The sequence below is a fragment of the Atractosteus spatula genome, chromosome 8 (assembly GCF_055471065.1).
Source record: "Atractosteus spatula isolate fAtrSpa1 chromosome 8, fAtrSpa1.hap1, whole genome shotgun sequence".
Taxonomy (NCBI): Eukaryota; Metazoa; Chordata; class Actinopteri; order Semionotiformes; family Lepisosteidae; genus Atractosteus; species Atractosteus spatula.
The window spans coordinates 36,730,319-36,757,204 of NC_142713.1; the positions used below are offsets into that span (position 1 = coordinate 36,730,319).

General features: G+C 36.2%; 1 protein-coding gene across 1 annotated transcript in view; it reads right to left on the reverse strand.

Moving 5' to 3' along the window:
* The window catches only part of immp2l (inner mitochondrial membrane peptidase subunit 2), a 441,617-nt gene that overhangs the window by 87,002 nt on the left and 327,729 nt on the right, over positions 1-26,886 (reverse strand). The window contains exon 4 of the mRNA XM_088923670.1: positions 10,250-10,315. Coding sequence (XP_088779796.1) covers positions 10,250-10,315 — 66 coding nt within the window. The remainder of the gene's footprint in view (positions 1-10,249; positions 10,316-26,886) is intronic.

Below are 26,886 nucleotides of genomic sequence, written 5' to 3' on the forward strand. Positions count from 1 at the left end.
CTGTGGCTGGAAGATTGCCGGTTTGTATCCTGCAGCCGGCAAAGGAATCCTACTCTGTTGTGCCCCTGCGCAAGGCCCTTAACCCCAACTGCTCCGGCGCTGTACAATGGCTGACCCTGCGCTCTGACCCCAAGCTTCTCTCCTTGTGTCTCATGGAGAGCAAGTTGGGGTATGCAAAAATGCAAATTCCTAATAAAGAAATGGTATATGGCCAATAAAGTGGTCTTATCTATGAAAAAGTTGTGTACTTTCCTTACTTCTCTTCTGCTTAGAATTTGGTTTGGTTTTAAGCACACTCACATGTGTGTCATAAATGATCACTCTTTAGGTTGACAAAGACTATTTAATTTGTGTATTGGCAATATCATAAATCAGTTTTTCACTTTTTAGCAAATATTCAAAGTCTCATCTAGTTTATTAAATTCAGATGTTTTGTTTTCACAAGTGTTGACACTGTGTTTTTCTGTAATTCACTGCAGGTAGTACACTCTGACCATATCCAATGCCTTCCACTTTGTTTGCCTCTTACATACCAATTTCCATGTTTTTAAAAGTAATATAAGCAATTGGGCTGCAGAACAAAATGTTTTGGGGGAGGACATGAAATCCTTTAATTGCCCACAAAAACTGTGGCTCCTATCATTGAGATATTCTGTTTATAGATCTAATCAGAGTAACCTACAGAACCATTAACCTAAATGCATTTTTCCTATTCCTGTAAGAAATCTGAAAGAGCTCCAGGCTCACTTGAAAAGGACATAATACTACCAAAATATTTAGGATTTAGCTGTAGGTTGGCAGGGTCTAAAGTGATTGCATATAATATGACTACATATCAATTGGCACTGAAAGAGCACAAAACATTTATTATTGTTGTTGTTTTGTCTTAAACTGTTGATTAATAACATAGTTATATTGAACAGTATGGTTTCATTTTGTTTATTTTTTATTTCTAAAGAAATAAAAATGAATGATTTTATCCTGAACGATATGTAGGCCCACTCTCATTCCATCAAGGAACTGCTTTAAAAACTGATCCATTTCTTCCTGACAATCTCCATTTCAATCTGCTTTTATACTACCTCAATTGAGAGAACTCATTTATACCACCAATTGCTTATGCACTGGAATGAGTCTATCTGTTAATAAATCACTGGTACAAGGTGAAAAATGTCAGAAGTGACTTTATAAGTTACCATCCCATTCAAATTTACTTTTACAGTGTGCTGCCTGTTTAAATCATCACAAAGTGTTCTGAAATCAGAGTCAAAGATGGGAGTATTCAGTGTTGAGCTGTAGGTAAAGTATTTCCAGAATCTTATGATTACATTTCAATCTCCACTCAATTTCTGATTAAAAATTACAATTATAACATTAACAATGTTTTCCTTGAATATATATATACACTGTATGCAAGTGATTCATATTAATTACACTACCTCTCAGTTTCAGAATGTAAAAAGACTTGTTGTTCCACCTTCTGTATAAAAATAAAACTAGCAACCAGAGACAGTTGTTTTACCCTTTATGAGAATATACTGTATACACCTGATTAATAACTTTAAGCATAAGGTAAATCATGGAATGAAAAACAGTGTTGCAAAAAGGCACAGCACAGTTCAACAAAGGGTTGAAATGAGCTTTCGTTTGTTACAAAAAAGGACATTCCAGAGAATAAACAGGACCACACAAAGGTGTAATGTCCTGTAATATGCTGCACCCATACATTTACAAGCAGTTTTTATTCTTTACATCATCTTTCTCAGTTACCATAAACGTCATGTTCAGGAGAAGGAGTCTTACATACGGTATTAGAACCTATATAAAAACTTCTATACATAGTACGATGGTTATTTTTCACAATGGTTATCCCTGCCTTCCAGTTACTCCAAAATATTACATACTCTGTAAACATTTTACACAACTGGTGTCTGTCTCTCTTCTTCAGCATGTGCAGGGGAAATTTAGAATGAACCCTTTCACACACATATAGAATACATTTAAATAGAAATGTACTTATTTTGTTAAGAAAGAAAAAACCTTAAATTATTTTATTTATGAAATACTTTTATGAAAAGCATACATCATATATTACATGCAGTATATGGCTTGGATCCTAAAGACTGACTTAGGGTTGTGTCTAACAGAGTCAGGCAGGTGGAATGTGAAAGACGCAGTTTATATTTGCTGTGCTGATGAACTTTCATTTCAATTCCAATAATGTTGTGTTAGTGGAACAAGTAATAGGTTTATTCCATGCTGAAAAAAAGAAGAAAGAAAACACAACGTTTTGGCCGTGGAGCCTTGGACACCTGAAGAAGGCTCCACGGCCGAAACGTTGTGTTTTCTTTCTTCATTTTTTCAGCATGGAATGGACCTATTACTTGTTTCTTTGCAGCCTACAGTATGCATGCTGATGCAGCTACCCACCTGAACTACACGTTGTGTTAGTTACTTATTTATTAAAAATAATTTATTTTTAATAAATGTTTATCTATTTCACTAATATCATGTTGATATTTAAACATTTTTAAAGGTCTGTGAAGAAAGAACAGCTGATTACAAAAAAAACACAAGAAAGACTGGAAATAAGAAGAGGCCATTTGACCCATCATGCTCATTTGGTAGTTTTAGTAGTTTCCTATTTCTTAAAAGTATTTGGACCTCAACCACTTGTCTGCAAAGTTCTTAAATCTAGTTTAAATAAGAGTTTCCTTTTCTCCTTGCTAAATGAAAAAAAATCTTTTTTGACCTTGTGTCCTTATTTGTCAACTTAGTGCGATAAACCTCCTTGGGTTAAACCTATTCTACTCAGGATCCTATATAGGTGAATCAAATCTCCACTAAATTTATGTTTCATAGACCTAAGACATTTATCACCATTAACCTGTCATCTGTCTATATATAATAAATATATAGACTCAAATTCTAAGACCGGGAATCATTCTGGTGTTTTTGTGTTGAACTCTTTCTAAGGCCATAATATATATTTTTGTTGTATGGTTCCAAAAACTGAAAACAATATTCTAAGTTAGGCCATACTAGTGCAATGTAAACCTTTAGCATAATTCCCCTGAATTTAAATCTCAATTTTAACATCTCTCCAAGCTATAGTAGATGAATAGTAGATGAAGACAACATTCATTCCAGAGAAACTAGTCAAAAAAATTAAGTGCACTGGGTCTTGACACCACCCTCTGCAACTGGATTCTGGACTTCCTGACAGGCAGACCCCAGGCTGTCAGGCTTGGAAACCACACCTCCGGCATACTAACTCTGAACACTGGGGTCCTCCAGGGTTGGGTGCTTAGTCCAATGCTTTATTCCCTCTACACCCACGACTGTAAGGCCAAACATAACACCATCTCTATCATCATGTTTGCCTATGTCACCACAGTTATACAGTAGGTCTGATCACAGACAATGATGAGAGAGGAGGTCAATCTCCTTACAACGTGGTGTGAAGACAACAACCTCACCCTCAACGTTAGCAAATCCGAGGAGTTGATTGTTGATTTCAGAAAACTGTAAAACGGTCATGCCCCTATCCACATCAGTGGGACTGAAGTGGACAAGGGTCAGTAACTTCAAATTCCTTGGCGTCCATATCACTGAGGACCTCATATGGTCTCTCAATGCCACTTGTCTGATTGAGAAAGGTTCCTGACCTCTTCACTAGCAGTAATTTGGCCAATGATGGTAGTGTCATTAGCATATTTGTAGATGGAGTTGGGGCTGTGTCTGGCCACACAATCGTGGGTAAACAGCAGAGGGCTAAGCACACAGCCCTGAGGGGCACCTGTGCTGATGGTCAGCATGGAAGAAAGTTTCCCATCTACCTTCACAGTCTATGGTATGCCAGTCAATAAATCCAAAATGCACCTTCACAAAGAGGTGTTGATGCCCAGGTCGGTCATTCAGCTTCCTGACTATTCTGGAAGGAACTATTGTGTTAAATGCGTAGCTGTAGTCAATGAATAGGATTCTGATGTACTGTATGTGTCTTTGTTTTCCAAATGAGTCAGGGCAGTGTGAAGAACCAGGGAAATAGTGTCGTCAGTAGACCTGTTACACCGGTATGCAAACTGCAGGGGATCTAAGCACTCAAGTACCATTGTTTTAATGTGCCCCGATACCAGCCTTTCGAAGCATTTCATTACGGTGGATGTGAGCGCTACCCGTCTGTAATCATTAAAACAGGTTGCAGTATTTTTCTTTTGGACTGGAATTATAGTAATATTCTTAAAACACACGGGAACGGAAGACTGTAAAAGTGAAAGGTTAAAAATATCAGTGAAAACCCTGGCCAACTGGTCTGCACACAACTAAAGGACCCAACCAGGAATGCCATCCGGGCCAGTCGCCTTCCATGCGTTAACTCGTCTGAAGGCTGCCTTGACTTCAACCTCCGTGACAGACCCGGCTGGATTAGCTGCAGCCGGGAGCACCGGCACCGGCGGGTCAGTGATTTCCTTCTCAAAGCGAGCATAATAGGCATTCAGCTCATCTGGGAGAGAGAAATCACTACCGGTTGATGTAACACTGCTTATTTTGGCTTTATAGTTTGTAATTGTTGTAAACCCTGCCACATTTGGCGCACAGCAGCAGCGGCAGCGTGTGTTTCTATTTTGATGCTGTATTGCCTTTTAGCGTCCCTGATAGCTTTTCTCAGGTCATACCTCATGTTCTTATAAAGATCCAGATCACCAGATTTAAAAGCCTCCGATCATGCCCACAGCTTATTTTAGATTTCAAGGTTAAACCATGGTTTCTGGTTGGGGAAAAAAAACTGTCTTTCTGGGCATGCAGTAGGTGAATTTGACAAACAGCTAAAGTAAGTTAAAGAATTTAAAATCTGTCTGACTGTCTGCTCTGTTAGAGTTTGTGTTAACACACTGCACCCTTTCGAATGGATTTTTATCACCTTTATCATCTTTGTATCTCTGGGGCATGGGTGTTGTATCCCTTCCTCGGGTTCACATCTGATATGTCCCCAGTAACCAAGAGACTTAAACCCGCTATAGATAAAACATTTGCCTAGCAACATTTCTCAAACTGCTCCAAAGTCGGGTGCAGAGTAAAATCCTCTAAACTTAAAGTCACAATGGACACCACAATTACCCCTCAATTATATTCGCAATTGTATGAACAGCTACAACAGATACAAATCTTAACACAAATCCAAAACATTTTAAAACAGAAGCCGTTAACTCTACTTCACATCTGCATGTCAAGATCACGGTGTGCCCAGCAGCTCTTTTGTTTGGATTACACTATGAATGAGTCCTTGAGGCAAACCATCCAAGGTTTTGAAATTAAAAAAAAAATCAAACCTTTGTTTGGATGAGAGAAACAGGTATCTTTTGAGAAGTTGTGTACTGATTAAAAAGAATATAATTTTGACAAACCTTAAAAAGTGAATTTTCCTTGAAGAATTTAATATCTGTCTGCCTGACTGTATTGCAGCTTACTTCATTGAACAAAAATTTCCCTTTAGTTGTAAAATTCCATATTAAGTGGATTTAAACATACACAGTAGAGAGCAATTGTTTCACTAACAACTAATGCACCACAAGTGCCACCTGTTGGTCATTTTCGCCAGCCAATCACGTACTGCAGCTGCCTGCACCCACCTGCACCTAGAAACCCACGGTAGGGGGTTTTACCACACATTTTGAATGGCTTCATATGTATTGCTCAAAAATTTTTATTTAATCATTTCCTAAATCATGCTGCTTCATATATTATTTGATTTATACTCTAAATGTTGAACATAAATGGAATGAACTGAATGTTCAACGTTTTTAAGGCACTCTAAAATATATACTTTTAAAATGAATCTCCTCTCTTTATAAATGTGTATCTGTTCTCTGTTATGCTGTGTTACATTCTTACTTGAAGCACTGTAATTCCAACACAGAAAATGATCAAGCACATCAGACTGCTCTGTAGTATATTAATGTTCTATAAGGGAGAGTGTTGGTATAAAAATTTATTTTTGTCCATTAATAAATAAAGTCCTAACTTCAATGTATAAATAAATTAAATAAATTAAAGGAGTGTTCTTCTAATATTTAGCACAATAAGCTTGTTTAATGTTTGCTTTTCAGTATAATTCCTTACATCCAGACCCTCAGGCTCTCAAGCATTTTGAATGTCAGTTTTTTTTTCGTATATTTTAAATTTGATAAGCTGTGAAACTGAAAACATGCACTGCATTTTAGGTCTATGGAATTTATATATTTTGCACACTTCTTTCTAGACTGAAACACAACTTTTGTAGTAATTTATTATAACTGGATGTATAGTGCATTGTAGGAAAAATGGTATTTAATGTCTTCTCATAGAAATTAAAAGGACTATAAAATACAGCTTTGCTGAAATATCTTGTCATAAATCTTGTTTTAATTAAAAGGATTTAAACCTCATATGTTGTCAAAAGTTTTCCAGAGGAATCACTTCTCTTTTTAATTTATTCCTCAAAATAGCTTGTACCATATGCCAGATTTTGCTAGGTAAATTACATGCAGTAATTATGAAAAAGAAAGTTAACTTACTCAATTAATATGTCTCTTTTCAAACTCAAAATTGTTTTGGAGATATTACTAGTAAATGTAGAAATATATGCTTCAAGGGAGCTATGTCAAGAAGATGAAGACAAATAACATTTTTGTCAGCTGTATGTTCTACAGACTCAGAGATCTAGTGCAATGCTTGTGCTAGGGTCGGTGCTGTTTCCAGCTCTTGTAGCACCACAGCCAACGGTCAGTCACCTAATCAATCTTCCAACCTGTCAGTTCTTGTGGCAACACAGTCCAGCTGGTTGTCAATACCACCTTCACATAATTAAGGGCACTCACCATTGTTCCCAGTAGGGTATTTATTCCCACTCAAGCAGATTTACAGTGCTTGGTCTTAGCATTAGGTCCTGTAAAGTAGTGCTTATGTTCTCCCATGTTTTAAATTTCTCCCTGGCTTAACTCCTCACTTGTTCTCTTGACCACACTACATGGACCACCCCTTGTACAGTATGTCATCAACAATACACTATACTTTAAAAGAAGGCACTATCCTTTGGATGAGACGTAAAACCAATGCCCTGACACTCCGTGGTCATTAAAAATCCCAGGGTACTTTTCGAAAAGAGCAGAAGTGTTACCCCAATGTGCTGGCTACATTTTTTTCCATGGCCTTTACAAATCATGTCAGCCTAATAATCTCCATCTGTGGATTGGTTTGATTACTCTTCTCTCCTCCCCACTGACAGCTGATGTGTGGTGAGTGTACTGGTACACTATGGCTGCCTTTGCATCATCCAGGTGGATGCTACACATTTGTGGTAGTGGAGGAGAGTCCCTCTAACCTGTAAACTGTTTAAGTGGAGCATTCAGAAAAGTGCTACATAAGTGCAAGAAATTATAATTATTATTTGACCTGAATCACATGACTTTGTGAACTCATGTCTACACTACCTGAAGGCTCCATTCAGTGAAGGCTGGTTCTTTGCTCACTGTAGCTAGGACTAAATCTCAGACTTTTGGTGACCATGTTTTTATTTTTCTGTTGCAGCTCCTTTGTTATGGAATGCCCTTCCTCTGACTCTTCGAGAGACAAATTCATTGTCTCCCTTCATACCTAAACTCAAAACTCACCAATAGCACTACATTGTATCCTGTATATTTTTAATTCTTTTTTTTACTTTTAATTGTATTTTTTTGTCTTTTTCTTTATCACTATGTACAGTAACTCTGGGGTTGGAATAGCATATAAAAGTTTATTATTATTATTTGCATATTTGCATAGTTGCATCTTGCCTGCCTTTCTGTTCTGCCTGCCTGTAGTTTGCTCACACACAACTGCAGTCTGTTATCAGCCTAGTTCTTGCTCAGCAGATAACAATACCTCATATTTGGATTTTAATTTCAACACTAGACTTACCTGTATAGCTTCTTCTTGTCTAACATTGATCTAAACAATTATAGTAATCACTCAAAACCTAATTCCTATAGGTCTTTGGTCTAAAGAAATGCAGCATTAGAAAAAGAACAATTATTATACTTATAGCAAATTCTTCATACTGTGAGTACAGTGTTACATGCTGAACTTTGACTAAGTAATAGTTGGTGTATTCTGTGTATACAGTATGTGCATATAATGAAAAGTTAAATTGTAGCTGAGAACTACAACTTAAAAAAGTACAATGAGAATGATGACTTTGATAGCGATGAACGACAAATATTCACTCCACAATCTAAAACATTTCCTTGTAACAAAAAGGGATTATAGCTTTCTTTAGCATTGTCTCTCCTGTCTGAGGGATGACAATCCAGAAATTTGGGATCCAGGAGTCAGAATGTCTGTAAGGAACAAGCCAAGTGGCTGCTGTATGAGTGGTAAAGGAGAAACCGAATGTATGCAACACAAGGAATGCTGGGAATGAAGGATTACTATGCTTACATACAGTAGAAGTAGAAAATTATGTCTGTGACATGACATGTGTCTATAGTTTTCTTTATTTCATTTGCTCTTGAACACCAACAAGTTACAGTTTTTTACTTTAAGTAATTAAGCATAAGTCCCAACTTCATGATTCCATTTAGCTCTAGTTAATACCAAAGTTAGTACTTTTAGGGCTGGTAATAAAAAGAATAGAATGAAATATTATATATTTGTTCTGAACTACAATGTCAGAGTTAAAACAAGAGCACTTTGGTTGTGTACCTCTGATCTGTAGTCAAGTAGACCCATACACATTCATATTATGATCAACATTTGAAATCAATCTTCTCTAAGTTATCTCAAGGCAATGTTTTCAGAAAGATCAATTGTAATTGGCTCAAAGGTTTCTTACTCAGGGATGAATGAAGCAATCCTGCATGGATGAATTAAACAGAGCACATTGATTTATAACAGTCTGGCAAACACACAAACAAAGATGTATTTCTTTTAATCTGGTTTCATCCGTTTAGCACCTAAAGTTTTATGAATATCCGTATGTTATCAATTTACACTTGAAGAGGTGACCTACAGTAAGTGGTCTATAAATTTCTAGTTTATATATATGGAAAATCTGTACTGCTTGCCTGACTATCTTCATGGATTATATTATATAGATTTTATTTAGCATCTGCAAGGTGACCTTGTTCAGCAATGTTGCAGATTTTGGCCAAGTTTAAATGAGAAGTAGTATAAGACAATACATTAATGTTTCAAATTTTCGTTAATTAAGATTTTCATTTACAAAATCTAATGTTTTCTGATATGAATATATATCACGAGAAATACATTCTTTCTGAATACCAAGCCATACTAACAGTAGATGACTAACAATGTAACATACACCAAAGCCTAATGAGAAAGTCTAGAGTTTTAAGCAAATTCAAAGTCCACATATTAATGACTTGTGACACTGAATATAAAAGCACAGTACAGCTTCATCACACAATTTACTGCAGTGAAACAGTGTCAAAAATACTCTGCTCGATAATAATGAAAAAAGATAATAGTCATTTCAGCCCAATTCTCATTTGAATCTCATAACCACCAGGGTGATCAATTTTAAAACCCCATTAGTTCTGCCAGTGTGAACCGTTTGGAGTCTCATTTCAAGATCACCTTGCAGTGCGAAACTGTCAAGACAAGCCGTTTAATGAACAACTTACAATTAATGTCTCTGCCAACACAGATTTGCTTCTCATATACTATGACATGCAATTGATGGTCTGTCCATCTATAAATGGGCTATTTGACAGTACAATTCTTGCAAACAAAGTTACTTATTGTATTTTTCATGCTGACAATGCATAAACTAACACTAATGGACAGTGGAATTGTAATCTTGGGGCTATTTCAGCAAGACATTTCTTTTGCTGACATTATCATACAAAAGCTTAACTGTTTAGTAATTGTTCATGATAAAGATGCTGTGTATTTTCAGAATGCCTAAAAACAATGGGGCGTTCTTTTTTTATAATGACTTACAGATTACCAATAGGTTTCCAAAGAAATGTCCTAATTTCTATAGGTTACTATTGAGAATTGGGACATTTCTAATAAAACCTTTAGACTAATTTCATTAGGTAATAACTGAATGGTAGGATTCAACAGGACACTTTTGATACTACCATTATAGATGTTCCTAAATGATGTGCACTTCGAAGTCACCTGATCTAGACTACTTTTTCTGTACCAAACAAAAGAACACAAGGCCCAGCCTGAAGCCTTCCAAATATAAGACAAAAATACTCACTTAATGATGTCTCCTTCAAGGGCAATCACTCGCTTAATGATCTTCTGTTGGGGATTTTTTGGAGACCTAAAGGCAAAGATAAGGCTACAATTAAAATGTTTCTCAAATGGTTTAAAATAACCACAAAGGAGTGGTGACCACTAAATTAATTCTAGAGCATCTACCTTTTTGACACACCATCAGTCACAGTTAGGCTATTCATACACTTAAAGCTTTCCATTTCCTTTATTTCTCATAATGGAGACAGAACTCTTAAAACACAAATGTGGACAGAAAGAACTATAATTTCACTGAGTGTATACTGTAAGTGAGAGCGAAAGGATTCGACCTATTCATTTTATCAGCCGACTGTCTTGAAGTGATGTAAACTATATTTCTATATTTCTTATGTTGTTTCAAAGTTCTACTTGATGTGGATAAACTGTTAGAAAACAAAATAATAATAGGTTAGTTGATGCCCAACCTACTTTCATTTCAAGCGCACATCTTTTACAATTATGTCTACAAAAGCAGAACACACAATGCAAGAAGACATGTTCAAAAGATGTATATGTTTTTATATATGAAGCACAAACAGGGAGTACAAAATGAGCTTTTAGCTCTTAGGTTGGAGAAGGAATGTTCAAAAAACAAATCATGCTCTAAAAGAAATGAAATATAAAGTTCAAAATATATTAAAATTTGATAAACATTCCTTTAAAATCTTTTAAAATCTAACAGACCCAGATTCTGCATCACACTAATATTTAAATTGGTGTATGCACTGCAATATTAAGGTAATTTTAATTTATTTTTTATTTTGTTTGGTAAAGATTAAAAATTAACTTTTCATTTACAAACTGTACTCCAAAGTAATTATGAATAATGTGTCTTTCAGAAAAGGCGTTTTTTGTTCATATCTGAAAAAAAGGAGCTAGTACATAAATCATTATACTGTACATCAGACTTACTCTTGGATGTGGAATGTAAATACATTAACTCCAGTATAAATGGTACAGCAAAAGGTTGCTGAGCACAAGTGTCAAAGGAAAATAATTTTCTTGACCTACACACACAATTGCCACATGTTGTGTTATTAAAGGGCTTTCGAATCTCCAAGCAAGTATTTCCATTTGATACACATTAACATGTTACAGTGTAATTACTGACCCTTTTTTAAAACCCAGTCAGTAATATTCATGATATTGACCTTGAATAAACAGGGGTCTGCACTTTAAAAAGTAAACAGGATTTTCATTGTAGAGCTTTACCATTTGCATGGATGAGTAGAAAAAAAAATATTTATCTATATAAGTACATTGCAAAACAGTTTTCCGACATACTATAAATTCAGGCACTTGAAGTTATTTAATTACAGGCTCTTTAACAGGCTCAACACAAGTGTCTCAACCAGTAAAGGTGCTTGCCTGAGCACAAGTTAAGCTCTCTGTTCCAGTCATTCTGAACTTTAGCCTAGGTCACATCATCAAATGACCATGACCAGAATTACACAAGTAATGACCACACAATTGGCTGAGCAAAACCAAGATAAGAGGTAGAATTGGTCAGCCAAAAACACAAAACTAGTTTATTAGATGTAAAAATCTCATTGCCAGATTAAATAATAATCTATCTGTTAAATATCACATTGCATAATGTAGTACTTTTTTCAAACCGAAGCAGAAAAACCTTACCATCATCCACAAACATGAAAAAAATAATTGAATGCAAACATTTCTAAGTCCATATAGTGCTAAAAAAACAGAATAATAATTTATGTTCTCATTGTTACTCGAATGAACACCAGTGAGCACTACACAGCAGGCTGTGCAAGACTGTTTTATTAAGACTGTAAATGTAACAGGTGAGCTTATTTTCTCTAAATGAATAATAACTGACTTTAGGATTTGTAACTTATTGTCATTACTACTACCCAGTCTTTAATGACTGGGCGCCATACACTAGTTTTATGTTATGTGACATATTGTAAAAATTACAGTAAAACCAAAATCTTACCATTTTCTTACAGCACTTTTTCCTAATTAATTTAATGAAAAACTGACATCAAATCTGCCAGAATCTTGATAAAATTGTTTATGCTTTATAAAATGAACCTGTGTTCTAGTTAAAATCTTCCAATGCTAATATTATTATTTTACATAAATTTGTCCACAATTTTACAATTTTGAAAGTCCCTTTATATTATAAATGTTTATGTAGCAAATAACAATGATCCTTTAATAAATAATAAATGATTATGTATTTTTTTACATACACCTTGCACATTCCTTTGGATTTAAAGTTAGGTTTAAAAATTCTTTCAGGGAACAAAAATGAATGCTCAACAAGAAACCCCTTCAACCCTGGGCATCAGTTGATTTTTAAGGATTGCGTTTAGGCTCAGGCTGATTTTTGGCTGATGTTTGGATTCATAATGTGAGAAGTGTTGGATAAATGATCTAGAGTCAACATATGTCTTGATGTCATTTTCTGTCTCAATCATATTTTTTAAAATATTTTTATGTGCTACTAATAAACACAGTGGGGAGTACTGTGAATTGACTCAGTGATTAGTCTGAGTAGACCCAGAACAGGGGTCAATTCAGAAAAGGTGAGTGCTTGGATTTCAAATTGGTTAATAAATAAAAAAATACAGGGTACAAATAAGGAATGCATACTCAGATTGGGGTTATGATATCAGTTGAGTACCACTGAGATCTGTAATTTAACCACTGCAGTTCTTAATTTAGTTCTATCATCCAGACATGAACATGAACTAGTCATGTTTGTAGATGCTAGCAAATAAGGAAGATCAGCAAACACTATAGAAACAACAAATGAAATAAAAAAATATTAAGATAAAATTCACAACTGACCAACATCTGGTCTTATTTAGAATATCATGTAGAATTCTGGTCACCATACTATAGAACAGATAATGCTGCTTTGGAAAACATCCAAAGAAAATCTAACAGGTACTGAAGCATAAGGGAATGTCTTATACTGACAGTCTGAAAGAAATCATCATATTTACTTAATTAATTTAGTAGATTATAAGAGGACCTGCTACAAGTATTAAAATCCTTAAAGGCATTGACAAAGTCAACCTAGGAGATTTCTTCAGAATGAACAGTGAAACACAAAACAGAGGAAACAAGTGGAAATTGCTGGAGTGAATTTAATTATGAGAACAGGAGACACTTCTTTACCCAAAGGGTTGAGTAGTATGGAAATACCTTCACAGCCATGTTACCAATCTTACCAAGCTGATGCCCTGGCTTCTTTCAAGAAACGGCTGGATGAGATTCTTGCATCAATTAGCTACTAACTTCCAAACAAGCTACATGAGCCAAATGGTCTACTTTCATTTATAATTTTTCTTACTGTCTTTCTGTATGGTCAATGTGATGAAGCTTTCTGTTATGTTCAAGATGGAGATCTCTTTTGATACCATTTAAAATAATTCAATTGTTCATTTTGATAGTCAGTAGAAGATTATTGTAGCTCTAAAAATAAAGGATAGAAGTAAATGCTCTGTATTTTAATTATTCATTGTTCCTTTACATTTAGGGCATAGCTCATATCAATGCATTGGATAATAGATTTCAATTACAGTATAAGATAGATAAGATAAGACTTTATTGATCCCGAAGGAAAATTGAGGCGTTACAGCAGCCCAGCCCAAGGCAATGTCAAGATGTCAAGACAGACATCAGAATAGACTACAATTAAAATACCTACAGCATTAGAGTAAATAAAAAGTATATAGAATAGAAAAATAAAATAAACAGTTAGGAAAAATTAGGTGTGTGCAAAATATGCTAATAGTCACTGTAAAACAATAAAAGATGTGCAAAATGAACATAGGTATATATAGTTTGAAAATACCACAGTATAAACAGTATATTAATGCAGTCTCCAAAAAGTACATGAGTGCAACATGCTGTCCATGATGAGCAGATGAAGGGCTAACAGGCTTAGCCTAGGGCAGTGTTGTACACCCTGACAGCTGTCGGGAGGAAGGACCTGCAGAAATGTTCCTATGAACACCGTAGCTGGAGCAGTCTGTTACTAATAGTGCTCCGGTGTCTAATAACAGTCCTATGTAGTGGATGAGAGGTGTTGTTCATGATGGCTGTGAGTGTGGTCAGCATTCTCCTCTCTTCCACCACCTCCAGGGGGTCAAGACTCAGTCCCAAAACAGAGCCAGCCTTCTTGATGAGTTTATTGAGTCTATTTACATCTCCTGCCATGATGCTGCTGCCCCAGCACACAACAGCGTAGAAGATGGCCACTGCCACCACTGATTCATAAAAAATGCCTAGCAGTGTTCCACATACACCAAAGTACGTGAGCTTCCTAAAAAAATTGAATCAGCTCTGACCTTTCTTGTACAGAGTGTCAGTGTTAACAGTCCACTCCATCTTATCATCCAGGTATACCCCTAGGTGCTTATAGGACTGCACCACCTCTATGTCCTCACCATGGATGGAAACAGGGGTCAATGGAGACTTATTCCTCTGAAAGTCCATGGCCATTTCTTTAGTCTTGGTGGTGTTTAGCTGGAGATGGTTAAGATGACACCACTCCACAAAGCTGGTAATCAGGCTCCTACAGTATATTCCTCCTCCCTCCCCTCACTAATACACCCCACAATTGCAGAGTCATCCGAAAACATCTGCAGATGACATGCCTCAGAGTTGTACCTGAAGTCAGAGGTGTAAAAGGTGAACAGAAATGGAGTAAGGACAGTCCCCTGTGGAACCCCAGTACTGCTAACAACCTGATCGGACACACAGCTCTGTAGCCGTACATATTGTGGCCTGCAGGTCAGATAATCTATAATCCAGGACACCAAGGGAATGTCCACCTGCGCTGCCCTTATCTTATCTCTCAGTAATGGGGGATGGATGGTGTTAAAGGCGCTGGAGAAATCAAAGAACATAACTCTCATACATAACTGAACATAACTGAGGACATGAAGAGGGTGTCTGGGGTGAAGGCCTGTGAGGTGAATGGACAGTGGACCCTGTATCGAATCTGTTAAAAAGAAGATTCAGCTCATTGGCCCTCTCCAGGCCTCCCTCATTCTGTTGGCCGCCGGACAGCTTGTATTCGGAGATCTTCCTCATGCCGTTCCACACGTCTCTCACATCGTTATACTCCTCTTGAAATGAAATATGAAAAACCACTAGCAGAGAACGGACAAATTCTACAGTAAGTGTTGCGAATGAATTGGCTTTGCTTCCCTGAAGTCAGTGTTATACTATTACCAAATATCTTTCATATTTTAAACCAAACAAAATAAATATGCTGAGTTGCTACCCTAGAAAGCATTATCTGTTTCAAAACCCTGACAATGTACTATACTTCCCAAGAAAGAAAAAATGTGATTTCAAATAAATGCCCCAAAGAAAGAAAAACATGAAAATGGTATCTACGTGTTTGCTTACTCAAGTGTTTGGACCTTAATAACTTTCAAACATAATGTGATGCCTTTTGTGGTTTTTCTGGCAAACACATCTGAATGAATAACAAGCACATCCTGTGTATAAATAAAATCTTCTTCGATTTAGTTTAATTCCATTAATAGCCACTAAAATAAAACAATCAATGATGCTCCAGCAGCAAATTTACCAGGAAAAAAGCTAAACAAATTATAACAATTACCATTTACACAACGCAAATTGAATGAGGTTGGAGCCTCCAGGCAAGGCCATTGTCAGCTATTTATTAGTGACATGGAACATTCCATAACTAATCAACCAAACTTCAAATCCATTTAAGCTAATTATCAGCAATTATACTGAAACATCTACAAATGATGAAATGAATATACACAGGCAATAACAAAAAAACTTTAGATGAGCACAGTTTTAGACCATATCAACTACTTAACTTCACTTTAACAGCAGAAATAACACCATGAGATCAATGTCACAATAAACTTTAAATCCTTTCCAACAGCTTTATACAAAACTCTACTAGCCACCATTCAGACAACACTGCCTGAACATTAAATAAAAATCACAAAATCATCATAACTTTTTCCCTTACTATTCTGTTACAAAAAGAGGACTGAGAATATCAGAAATAGACTGAACGGGTTAATAAATAAGTAAAATAAATAATCATAACCCCTAAATTGTAAAAGAAATGGCAAGAAGATACCTGAGAGGTTGGTATACTTAAAGGCACTTGAGTTCTCTGGCACTGCTTTGGTGAAAAGAGTAATAAATCAGGTACACTGGGTTAAACAAATATTTATTAACAATGATAATAACACACAATTTACAACATACAAGTTACTCTATTTACAAACAAAACATCTCAGAGGTCTATGTCCTGATCAACCAGAAAAAACAGACTTCTATCAAGTATTTAAATCCTATATACAGTAACACCTATACAGGACAAGAAAAAATTAACCCATGTTCTAAACCAAACAGAATACGGAGCAAGTAAAGGTTTATTCCATGCTGAAAAGAGAAGAAAGGAAGCACAACATTTCTTTGGAGCCTTCTTCAGGTGTGCAGAATATGACCTACAGTTAAATCTCCCTCTATATAAAATCTGGATGCTACAGTACAAAGTGAATGGGAAACATATCTCCCTATTCTAAAAATGCATAAACTAACTCACTGTCTCTTCTCTCTCCTTGTGTTTTTCTGTCTGTCCCATGTCCTTCCTTCTCTCTCTTCCTCTGTTCCTGGACTGTTGATGACTGTTAATGCTTTACCAAGCACCTAACTGACTGTAAACCAGATGATTCCTTTGATCAGTCTGTCTCGTGGCTAATACAGCTCAGTAAACACTCCATTTCATTTCTTGCTTTGAAGCTCCCAAGAACAAAAATGTTCAATATCAAAACTACCTGGATGTTGACTACAACCACTTTGCTGTAACAATACCTTCACAGTTATGACACTGCAAGTATCTGACAAGACACATCCCAGTGTAGCGGCAATGCTTGTTAATAAGACAGAATTAAGTGTTGCTGTGCTTTCCCAAATGAGGCCTCATCTCTCCCTTCATCTCTGTGGTGCAGCCACAGAGAAGCTATTCATGCAGGCTGATTTAAAGATGTTTTCTTTTGATAAGGGACAGCTCCCAAAGGGGGATGCACTTAGCTAAGCCTGGCTATCATGATCAATGGTCATCCATTGGCGCCTATCTGTCTAGGGAGTGCCAGATGGACATCTGGACTGCATTCCTAGGTGTCAGGAGTAAATGACTCATATCTCACCTTGATCAACCAATCAGGGACTGGTAGGGCCGAGTAACCCACGTGGGACTCTAATGCCCATGGAACTTTCAGCAAATGAATGAGCTGAAGTTCCTCCAGGTAAAAACAGGCAACACAGAGCTCCAAGTGAATTCTGTGAACTTTTTTGGACAATTCTAAAGGGAATTCAAAGGAGAATTCCAGGGCAGGACAGCCCAGAAGCAGAAGGCTCCCAAGGGCAGGACATTCTCGCAGCGCGCCTCCTGACCATCCTGAGACTCAGCCCGGACAACCACGGAACGGCCAGTGTGTCCGAGTGCCAGAACTTTGCTTTGTTCTAAGAGTCTAGAGCGGAGGTTGCCAGAGAGTAACCAGGGGATCCACCCGAGGTTAGCATCAGCAGCAAGCCTCGTGAACAGGTTGGAACTGTGGACAGCTGAATCACTATTCAGAACTAGCGCTTCATCAGGAACGAACCCGTCCTCTTCCTGACCTGCTGGGACCCACAGTCATCTTTTCTCCTGTGCACAAACTTTGCTAGTTAAAGCCAACACTAACTAGCTGGTCAGTGAGCATCAGCAGCGCACCGTCGCAAGCCGCACAGCACAGCCTGGCACGCAGCCAGAGAGCGCGGATTGGACAGCAACAGCCTGCAACTGTTTCTTTGTGCACGCAGGAGATCTGAATCCCCAGAGATTGGATGAGTATTCAACTTCAATGCATTACAGCTCGAGAATTCAATTGTTATCCCAACCAATTGATATCAACTTAATTCCTAAGAGTTATGTACTTGTTTTGAGTATCTAATGTAGAAGTTATAACCAAGTTCATTTACAAAACGGTCTAAATGAATGATATACTGAACGTATGTCCTCTTGATGTGTAACACTTCGTAACTGACTGAATATATATACCTTTTGTATTCTGATAACCCTCAAGATAAGATCTGTTAGGTTTATATGCATATTCTATGTATTAATAAATGTATCCTCGTGTATTAGTACCTGTGTGTGTGCGTTGTTTGAGTTATATCGCATGGTTGGATTCTAAGGCCATTAAAAGAATCAATTTCGTGATTTACTGCTACAATTAATAATTGTCCCAGTAAATGCCCAAACCCCTACAAAACTGGTGCCTCGTGAGAGCACACTACACCAGGATTTAATCAAGACCCATGAGGCTCACCTGGAACCCACTATATATGTAATCTTTAGTCTTTAGGAGACTGAACCAACCTAAACAAATATTAAATAATGCCCTTTCAAGAAGTGCTGATGCAACAATACTATGTTAGCAACACTGTATATGATATTTAGATTAACATTTTTCACTTATCATTTCAGAATAATACTTGTCAATGAGAAAATGTATTGGCCAATAAAGAAAATAAAAGGTATATATCCTAAAACAGTACATGCATTGTAACAAACTAAACATTTCTAAATAGTGATAGCGTTCTCTACATTTCTGTAAGAGAGAGTAATTACACAGATGACAAGCATGCTGCTGCATCCAGTCTGCATTCAAGGGTTATATTGTAATGATTCCACAAAGGAATACAGTAACAGCATCCAAGAAAGAACATTTATAAATGTTTGAACATTTTAAGTATGATACATTTTGGCTTGACTTTGGCTTGACTTGATTGGTTGAAGGACAGCTATCTGTATATGAGGAGGCTCAGGCCCTTAAAAAGATCAAGCTGACCTCAAAACAACAGAGAAACAGTAGAAACGGGCAAGCACTAGGAGTATGCAGTATTCAAGCGACTGTATTGAAAGTTAAATGAATGTCTGCTTTAGAACATCAGAATTTATTCACATGTGTCATGGTTTGTTTCTGAAAACCAGTGACTAAGTTTCTTAATTAAGTGCCTGGGAATACCTCGACAAGCTGATGAAGAGTCTGAACTGATTGAAAGCAAGTGTTGAGAAAATTGCCTGACACAAATTTTAGTCAAAACGTTTGCAAACATCATAGAGAAACCAGCTATAGGAAACATATGAAGCCTTGCTTTTTAAATGAATTCAGGAATTGGAAAAGAGGGCATCAGCAATATTATTTAAATAGCCTAGGATGTCAGCTGCGAGTATTAAGATTAGCCATTTTAGAAGATAGAGTAATTTCATGATGAGCTTGGAAGACAAACTTTGATAACATGACTCCAAAGAAAGGCAGCAATGATTGGATATATAGAAAGGGAGGAAATGAGGACCAAAGGCATCAACGTGTGGGCTGTGTTGGAAGCCAAGGATAGAGACAGAAGAAAACACAGATATTACATTTAAAACAGCAGGCTGTAGGACAGCTGTTGGCTGAGTTGGAGGGAGGACGCCGGACAGACATGGAGTCAAGGAGGTGGTAGCAGGGGCAGCAAGGGACAATAGGGAGCACACTGGGTCCAAAGTCACTAAAGAGTTGGTTCTTCTTCGATGTTGGGATACAAGCAGAAGAGATTGTAAAGATTAAATTAATGAACGGAAGGATGAGGAAAACAAGATGGTACAGAAGAAGCAACGGAAGACAGATAATAAGATAGCCTGTGAAAAGGGAATATTAACAGACACAGAAATAGGGGGACAAGGTAAAATGGAAAGTCTTGAGGGTGACAGCAGGGGCAATCCAAGATCCTTTTGATAAACCGGCTTGCTGGGTGATGTTATTGTGGAAGTATGCTGGATATGACAAGACTGCAAGTTCCGGACTTCGAAGGAGAGAGAGAATTCCTTTTTGAGGTTTTCCAATCTAGCTAGATTCCAGACTTTGATGTTAGGGACTGCAGTAATGGGAAATGCAGGGCTTATGATGCAAGAGCACTGGAAGACAAAACAGCAGGCTGAGTATCAGAAGATGGAGATTCTTCCTGTACCCTGAAAAGTTCTTCATCCGAACAGCAGATCTGGGGATCCATATGGACAAGGCACATTTGTAAAAAGGTTACAGCTGAGTTTCTTCCCATCTTAGGTGGTTTTGTTTGTTTAGTTTTAGAAGTTAGAGAGATGTGTAGAAGTATTTATTTCCTTATGACATTGTGGATGTTTAGTTTGTTATTTTTGGTTTTACTTGATCATAAGGAATATGGTCCAAGTTTTTATACATGTGAGAAAAAACATGTAGAATAGATTTTCTCGTTCCTTCTGTTTTTGTAGTTTGGAGCATGGTTCACATAAAGAGTAATGCACTAGGCAATATGCAAGATAAAACATACAAATATTTTTCTCTGTCTTTCTGTGTTGTTTTTGTTTCTTTCAGTATTTTTTTGTTATTTGGAGTACAGTTGCTTGTTTGTTGTTATTCCCCCAGAATATCAGTTAAGAAATTTGAAAATCATTAAATCAAGCAGGGTCCTGAAAAACAAAAGATGTGACTACAAAAGATCTCAGGAGATGTTAAAATATGATATGAACAAAAATAAGGTTTAATATTAAACCTCTTCTGGCACCTAAGCCTTTCCTGGGTATAAAAAAAATCTTCATCAGTTTTAATCCCATTCAATCCCATTTGATGCATTAATTCCAATTACAGCAGAAATAAAAATCAATGATGCTCTAGCAATAGCTATGAAAGGAGCTTGTAATATATCTTTTTGCAACTGCATTATTACAAAGTAATAAAAAGAAGACAATTCTGAACTGTTTTTAACTTTGAACTGGGATATGTTTTAGGGAAATTGTCTGTATTTTCTGTGTTCAATACTGAATAAATAAATCTTGGATTGCTTTAAATATTTATATAGCATTGTACATCTCAGTGTGATATGTCATTTACATGTTTTGAGGCACAGTTCTGAATGACTGCCAAATCACCAAATGGGTCTTTCTCCAATTGCCTCATTTGAAGAGAAGAAAATCGAAGAACACTAAAAACACACTATATGTTAGGTCTGAGCATACTGTACTGTATAAAGTAGTAAACGTTTTAAAGCACCTAGCTGTAGTTCTGCTTGCTCCAAATGTGAAATTTAAGTGTATAATTACAAAAAACAAGCACTGATTAAGATTTAATTGCTGTTCTACAAAACAAGATGACCTCTGTGCTTTGTTTATTTACAAACAAATGTGCTGCCTGCCTAAATTAAAAATCTCATTTTAATTACTGGTCTTCTCTCATTACTTTACTAAAACTATGCATCTGTTTAGAATGCGTTCTTTGTTATGAGACTTTGGTACTCAGTTCTTGACCTCATTTCATTCCATGTAGAGACTCAATTAATGACAGATTGTTGTAATATGCCATGTTATCCCTTTTCAGACTTTCTGGCAGTTTAAATACCAAACAGGTAAGCATCTTTTGAAAACTTTAACATCTACTGTATTTCAAGACCACATAGAAGAACATAAGAAAAACACAATAAATGTTCAAGCAGCTAAGCAATAAGAATATCCCATTCAGCCACTTCTCAAAATAAGCCAGGATATCAGAGACTCCGGAAATATGTCTTTTTTTTGTAATGTGGTAAGAAAAATTTTCAGAAGTACAAAACATTTGACATTAAATTTATTCTATGTCTTTTTAATGCTTTAGGAACATTTTTTCACCAACAATTGGATTTTGACTATACAGTATACCCTTAATATAGCCTGTTTGGTTCACAGACTACCCTTTCCTGTGGTCAAAATTAATGTTCTTTCTCTTGCACAAAAAAAGACTAAAGCACCTTCTAATTGTTTGGATATGATGGTGCATTGTCCCTATAAACTTTCAACATGTTCTGGGAGACCCTTTGAATCAATATTGTTTTAGTGATGCAAAATGTTTCATTTTCAAAAGCTGTCATGTTCCACTTTGAAACAATGCAGAACAAATAAGCGACTAATTGTAACACAGGGAGATAATTTATAGTCAGTGTGAATGTTATACTATACTCAACTCTGGTGTATAAATTCAGGGTTGTGTACAATTTCAATTTTGCACTGAAAGTTTATTACTAATACAACTTTCATAAAGGATTTTTCCTATTAAATGAATACAGGTATTTTCAATTAAATGAACAAGAAAGGTTTTGGCTCCTAGTACCTGAGTTGTTTGACACATCAATACTTATTACAGCTTCAGATTTAATTGTTTCACTTTGATATGTTTTGTGATGTGTTATAAATGTTACGTGTTGTTACGTGTTATACTGTTCATGTGCAATAGAATGATGTGCAATGTTTTCCTTATTTTTTGTAAAAGTATAATGCGCAATGTTTTTCTTTTCTTCTCTTCTTTTCTTTGCATTCTATTTAAATGTACAGGAGTGCTGGTGTCCATAAAAAATTATCTCAGGGGACAATAAAAATCTTATCCTATATTATCTTAAATTGAGCTGTATTTCCTTCCAATATAAGGTTTTGGGGTATTGCTGTAACATGAATTGGTACAGTGCTAAAATATTGCACAACTTTTATGCATGTGCCCGAAGACATGGTAGCACACTGATCAGCATTGCTGCTTCACCTTCACAGCGCTGGAGCTTAGGTGCAATTCCTGGGGTGCTATCTGTGTGGAGTCTGTATATTATCCCTCTGTCTGTGTGGATTTCTTCTCACAGTCTGAAGACTGGTAGGTTAAATGTTTTTTTTTAAAAGACTGGCCCTGATGTGAGTGTGTGGATGTTTGTGCCCCTGTCCTGGGTGTATCCTGCCTTGTGCCTGGTATTTGCTAGGACAGGCTCAGTCTCCCCTGCAACCCTGTATTGGATAAAGCAGATAGAAGATGGATAAATGTATTCATGTTCCCTATAGCCTATTAATGTAAGACTGTTGCATTGTTATTTTGCTGAATGAACATAACTCAAGGCTCATGACATAGAGTTGGATTATGTAATAAGACACAGGACTAGAACTGGTGCAAAGAATAATAAGCCTGCATACATTAATATAAATATAAATTATTTATTGATTTATTTTGAAAATGATCATATTCATGGTTGTGCTGTTTGTTGTGTCCTCAGTGTTTGCCTGACCCTGTATATAATTATATAAAATATGTAGCCGTATTCCTGACACATCTCTCTGCACATCAAGGTCTCTCCTACAGCAGTAGTTACTAACATAAAGATCACCACTGAAAGGTGAATAGGACAGAGAAAGAGTGGGTTGAACTTCTGTGGCGTGAATACTTTCAACAATCCCTATAATAATGTCACTGCAAAAACAATGTAAATACTTAACACTCCATAAAAGTGTCACTTAAACTTTCTAAAATGAGTCATTATGCAGAAAATGGATAACAGGAGTTTTTCACAGCATACCAACAGAAATACTAGTGCAAAAACAAAATAGCATAGTCTATATTCTTCAATATGCTTTACAATGTCTAGAATATTTAGTATACAAAATAAAATGCGTGCCAGAAAAACACAAAGTTTCTCATTAAACCTTTCAGTGTATAAACATAAACTTAACATGAAGCAGTATCTATAATTTTAACAGTTTTTAAATTAAATACAGGCATACATCTATCATGATTCTGTCTTAGCAGAAAAGTTTAAATTGAGGCGTAAAGCTGAGTTATCCAAATTATCAACTTTCCATGTATTTGGTCACTTAATTAAGCTGTAAGGTTTGCTTCTCCAAATTCTAAAACTCATCGGTATGCTTGAAGTAGTTACTAACTTACTTTGGCCAATTTCACTTCATTTTATTTAAAAAATAAAAAGTATCATATTTATACTGATTATTTAATTCCAACTTATTTTGAAATGTTTAGTTTTTTCTCAAAAAACAAGTAACCAATCTAAAATGCTGGTATGTATTCTTTCTGTACAATATATGACAAACTGCATTCCCTAATGTCCCTACATCCTTGTAACTTCTTCATCCTGTATGACAGATTTCTTTAAATGAAAATAGACGTATGTGCCCAGGTTCCACTTCAAATTAGATGTCCCTTCTCCAGAAAAAAATTGCATTTTAATGTGCACACTGTGAAGGCTGTTCATCTGTGTGTGCCTTTCAGCAGAACCATAGTCCATCCAGGGATCTATCAATCCCTTTTCCTTCTGGAATTGTTGTACTTAAGTCTTCTTTACTCACGTCTCATCTGCCTTGTCTGATCTCCAACTCCCTTCAAAGCTACCATTTGCACTTCTGTTGTCGAAATTCCAAAACAAACCTGTATTCAGTGCCATAAATCCCATGTATCTCCTATATTGTCTCTTGGGAATGCAGTCTCTTGTTTTGCTTTGCTTAAGAGCTGTGAGGCTCCACAGCGCATCTCGAGATCATTGCAGTCATTTTGTTTCACGCTGTGATTTATGTTAAAGAAAATCTTTTATTATTTCTTTGGATATGTGAACCACATACTTGTATTTAATTGTGTTCTTTGTTATGCATTGAACATGCATTGTTTTGTAAATTTATTCAATTTATTCAAACATACTAGTGCATTTATTTTAACAAAGCTTTCCTGGATTTAAATGTTATGCTTTTAATTGTATATCCTAGGATATTGTTTGTCTTTTTTATTGCTTCCCTACATTGATAAACAGTGTGTCGACATTGCCATACCTATCCTCTTCACTTCAAACTTCAAACATTTCCCATTTTGTACCTTAAAGTTCAGTTTTTTACTATCTGCAAGTAATATTATTTGGTCTACATTAAATATCATCTGCCAGATTTGGGGTAGTCTTGAATTTTATCAAAATCTTTTTCAGTTCCAACTGCTGCCAGTACAGTGTTGGCTAATCCTTCTATTTTGGTAACATCCGCAAACATGATTATTGTATAAACTATTATATATTATATTATATATATATTATATGGGTTCTGGGTTTATTACAAATGGAAATATGTTGTTTATACAATATCTTTGTTCTTTGTATCACTATAGACAACAACAACAGGATGTCACTGCCTTAATTAGGATCCTGTTGACACTATGGGTGCTCTCAGCCATCTTGGCCCACAAACAACATAGTGTTATTGTTTTGGGGTCCCTGAGTTGAAGTTTTCCAGAGAATAGTCTTCATCAACCACAACTTCTCTTTGTGCATGTAAGGTAATACTGGCACTAAACTTGGGGCCTGATGTCTTGAGTTCCCACATCCTGATTTCCTTCTTAATGATCCTGAAAGGGAGCCAGTTGATATGTTGTTGTGATGTGGATATATGTGGTATGGTTGGGTTGGTTGTTAGTTTGTGTTTCTGTTCACAACTTGGGACCAACTTTTTCTCAGTCACTTTTTCAGTGTTGTTTTTCTGACAAGTCAGTTACATGCCTTCCTGAAAATGGGCTTCCTTCAGTTTCTTGAAGCTCTTTGAGTTCCATTAGTTAATGGACAGAACAGAGACAGTTATCACACATGTAGTCTCTGAGTACCTCTGGGACAATTGACATTTAGCTCAGGTTGAAGATCACAGGTTTAAAGTCCATTTTATAAGTACTGAATGTGTACTTGACAAAGAGAAGCATTGTCTTATTTTGAAGATAAGAAACAGTTCACGCTGTTTCTGTACAGCTTCTTAAAAATAAACAACCTTCCTACTTTGAATTCTCACCTTTGCAACCAATCCTGTGAAACTTAGACTAGCCACCAAGACACTAGCTAGTCACTGCTGTCGACAAATCAGAGAGGCAGTCTTGAAAAGATACAACATACTGTATGTACAATCATACTGTAAGATTGTCATGGGTCTAAGGGGATTCTCAGACTTGCAGTCTTACCGTTTAGTTTTAATGTGTTTTAATGTTGGGGAGATTTATAAGCTCAGCCTAAGCATGTTTTTTTTATAAGATTAATGCATTTTTAGAGTACTATGTTTTGTTAAAGAACCTAAAACTTGGTTTATGATGAAAAGTGAAAGGCTAAAATTTTAATAAAGGAGCCTTTTTTACCCCTGTCAAAGAAATGTAGAAATGAAGATAAAATCCTAGTTGCAACTTCCTTCCATGAATATACTGCCAACATTTTACCATTTTAACATCATAGATCATAAGCATCTTTAAAGAAGTACATGGCAGGGACAATTACACCCTGAAGCCAGATGGATTAAAATCATCCATGAGGCTTATCACTCTGCACTGAAAGGCTGCTTTTCTCTTTTTTATTATGATTTAATTGAACTGCTTCTCGTGTCATAAAATGCACACAGACTCCCTTCCAGTGGATTGTTACTGACCTTGTCTAGCATTTGTCTGAAGTCCTTGAAGTTATAGTTAATTGGATACCACTCAATACAACATCATTATTTCAAAATATCTTCCCTTAAGTGATTAATAAATGCACTGTGCCCAAATGTAAAGTGACATTTAATAATAAGCTGCTTGTAGCTGCCTGAGGTTTTGACCTTAGCTGGTAGTAATCTTTAATTTCCCTTCTGCCTCATCCATCAAGTACACTTTTATTCCAAAATGTACTGTATATTCTGTCAATATGTTTTTGAACCAAGTTGTTTAAAATAGTTAGATCATCTTAGACCCTGTAGCTATCCTGAATTACAATAAA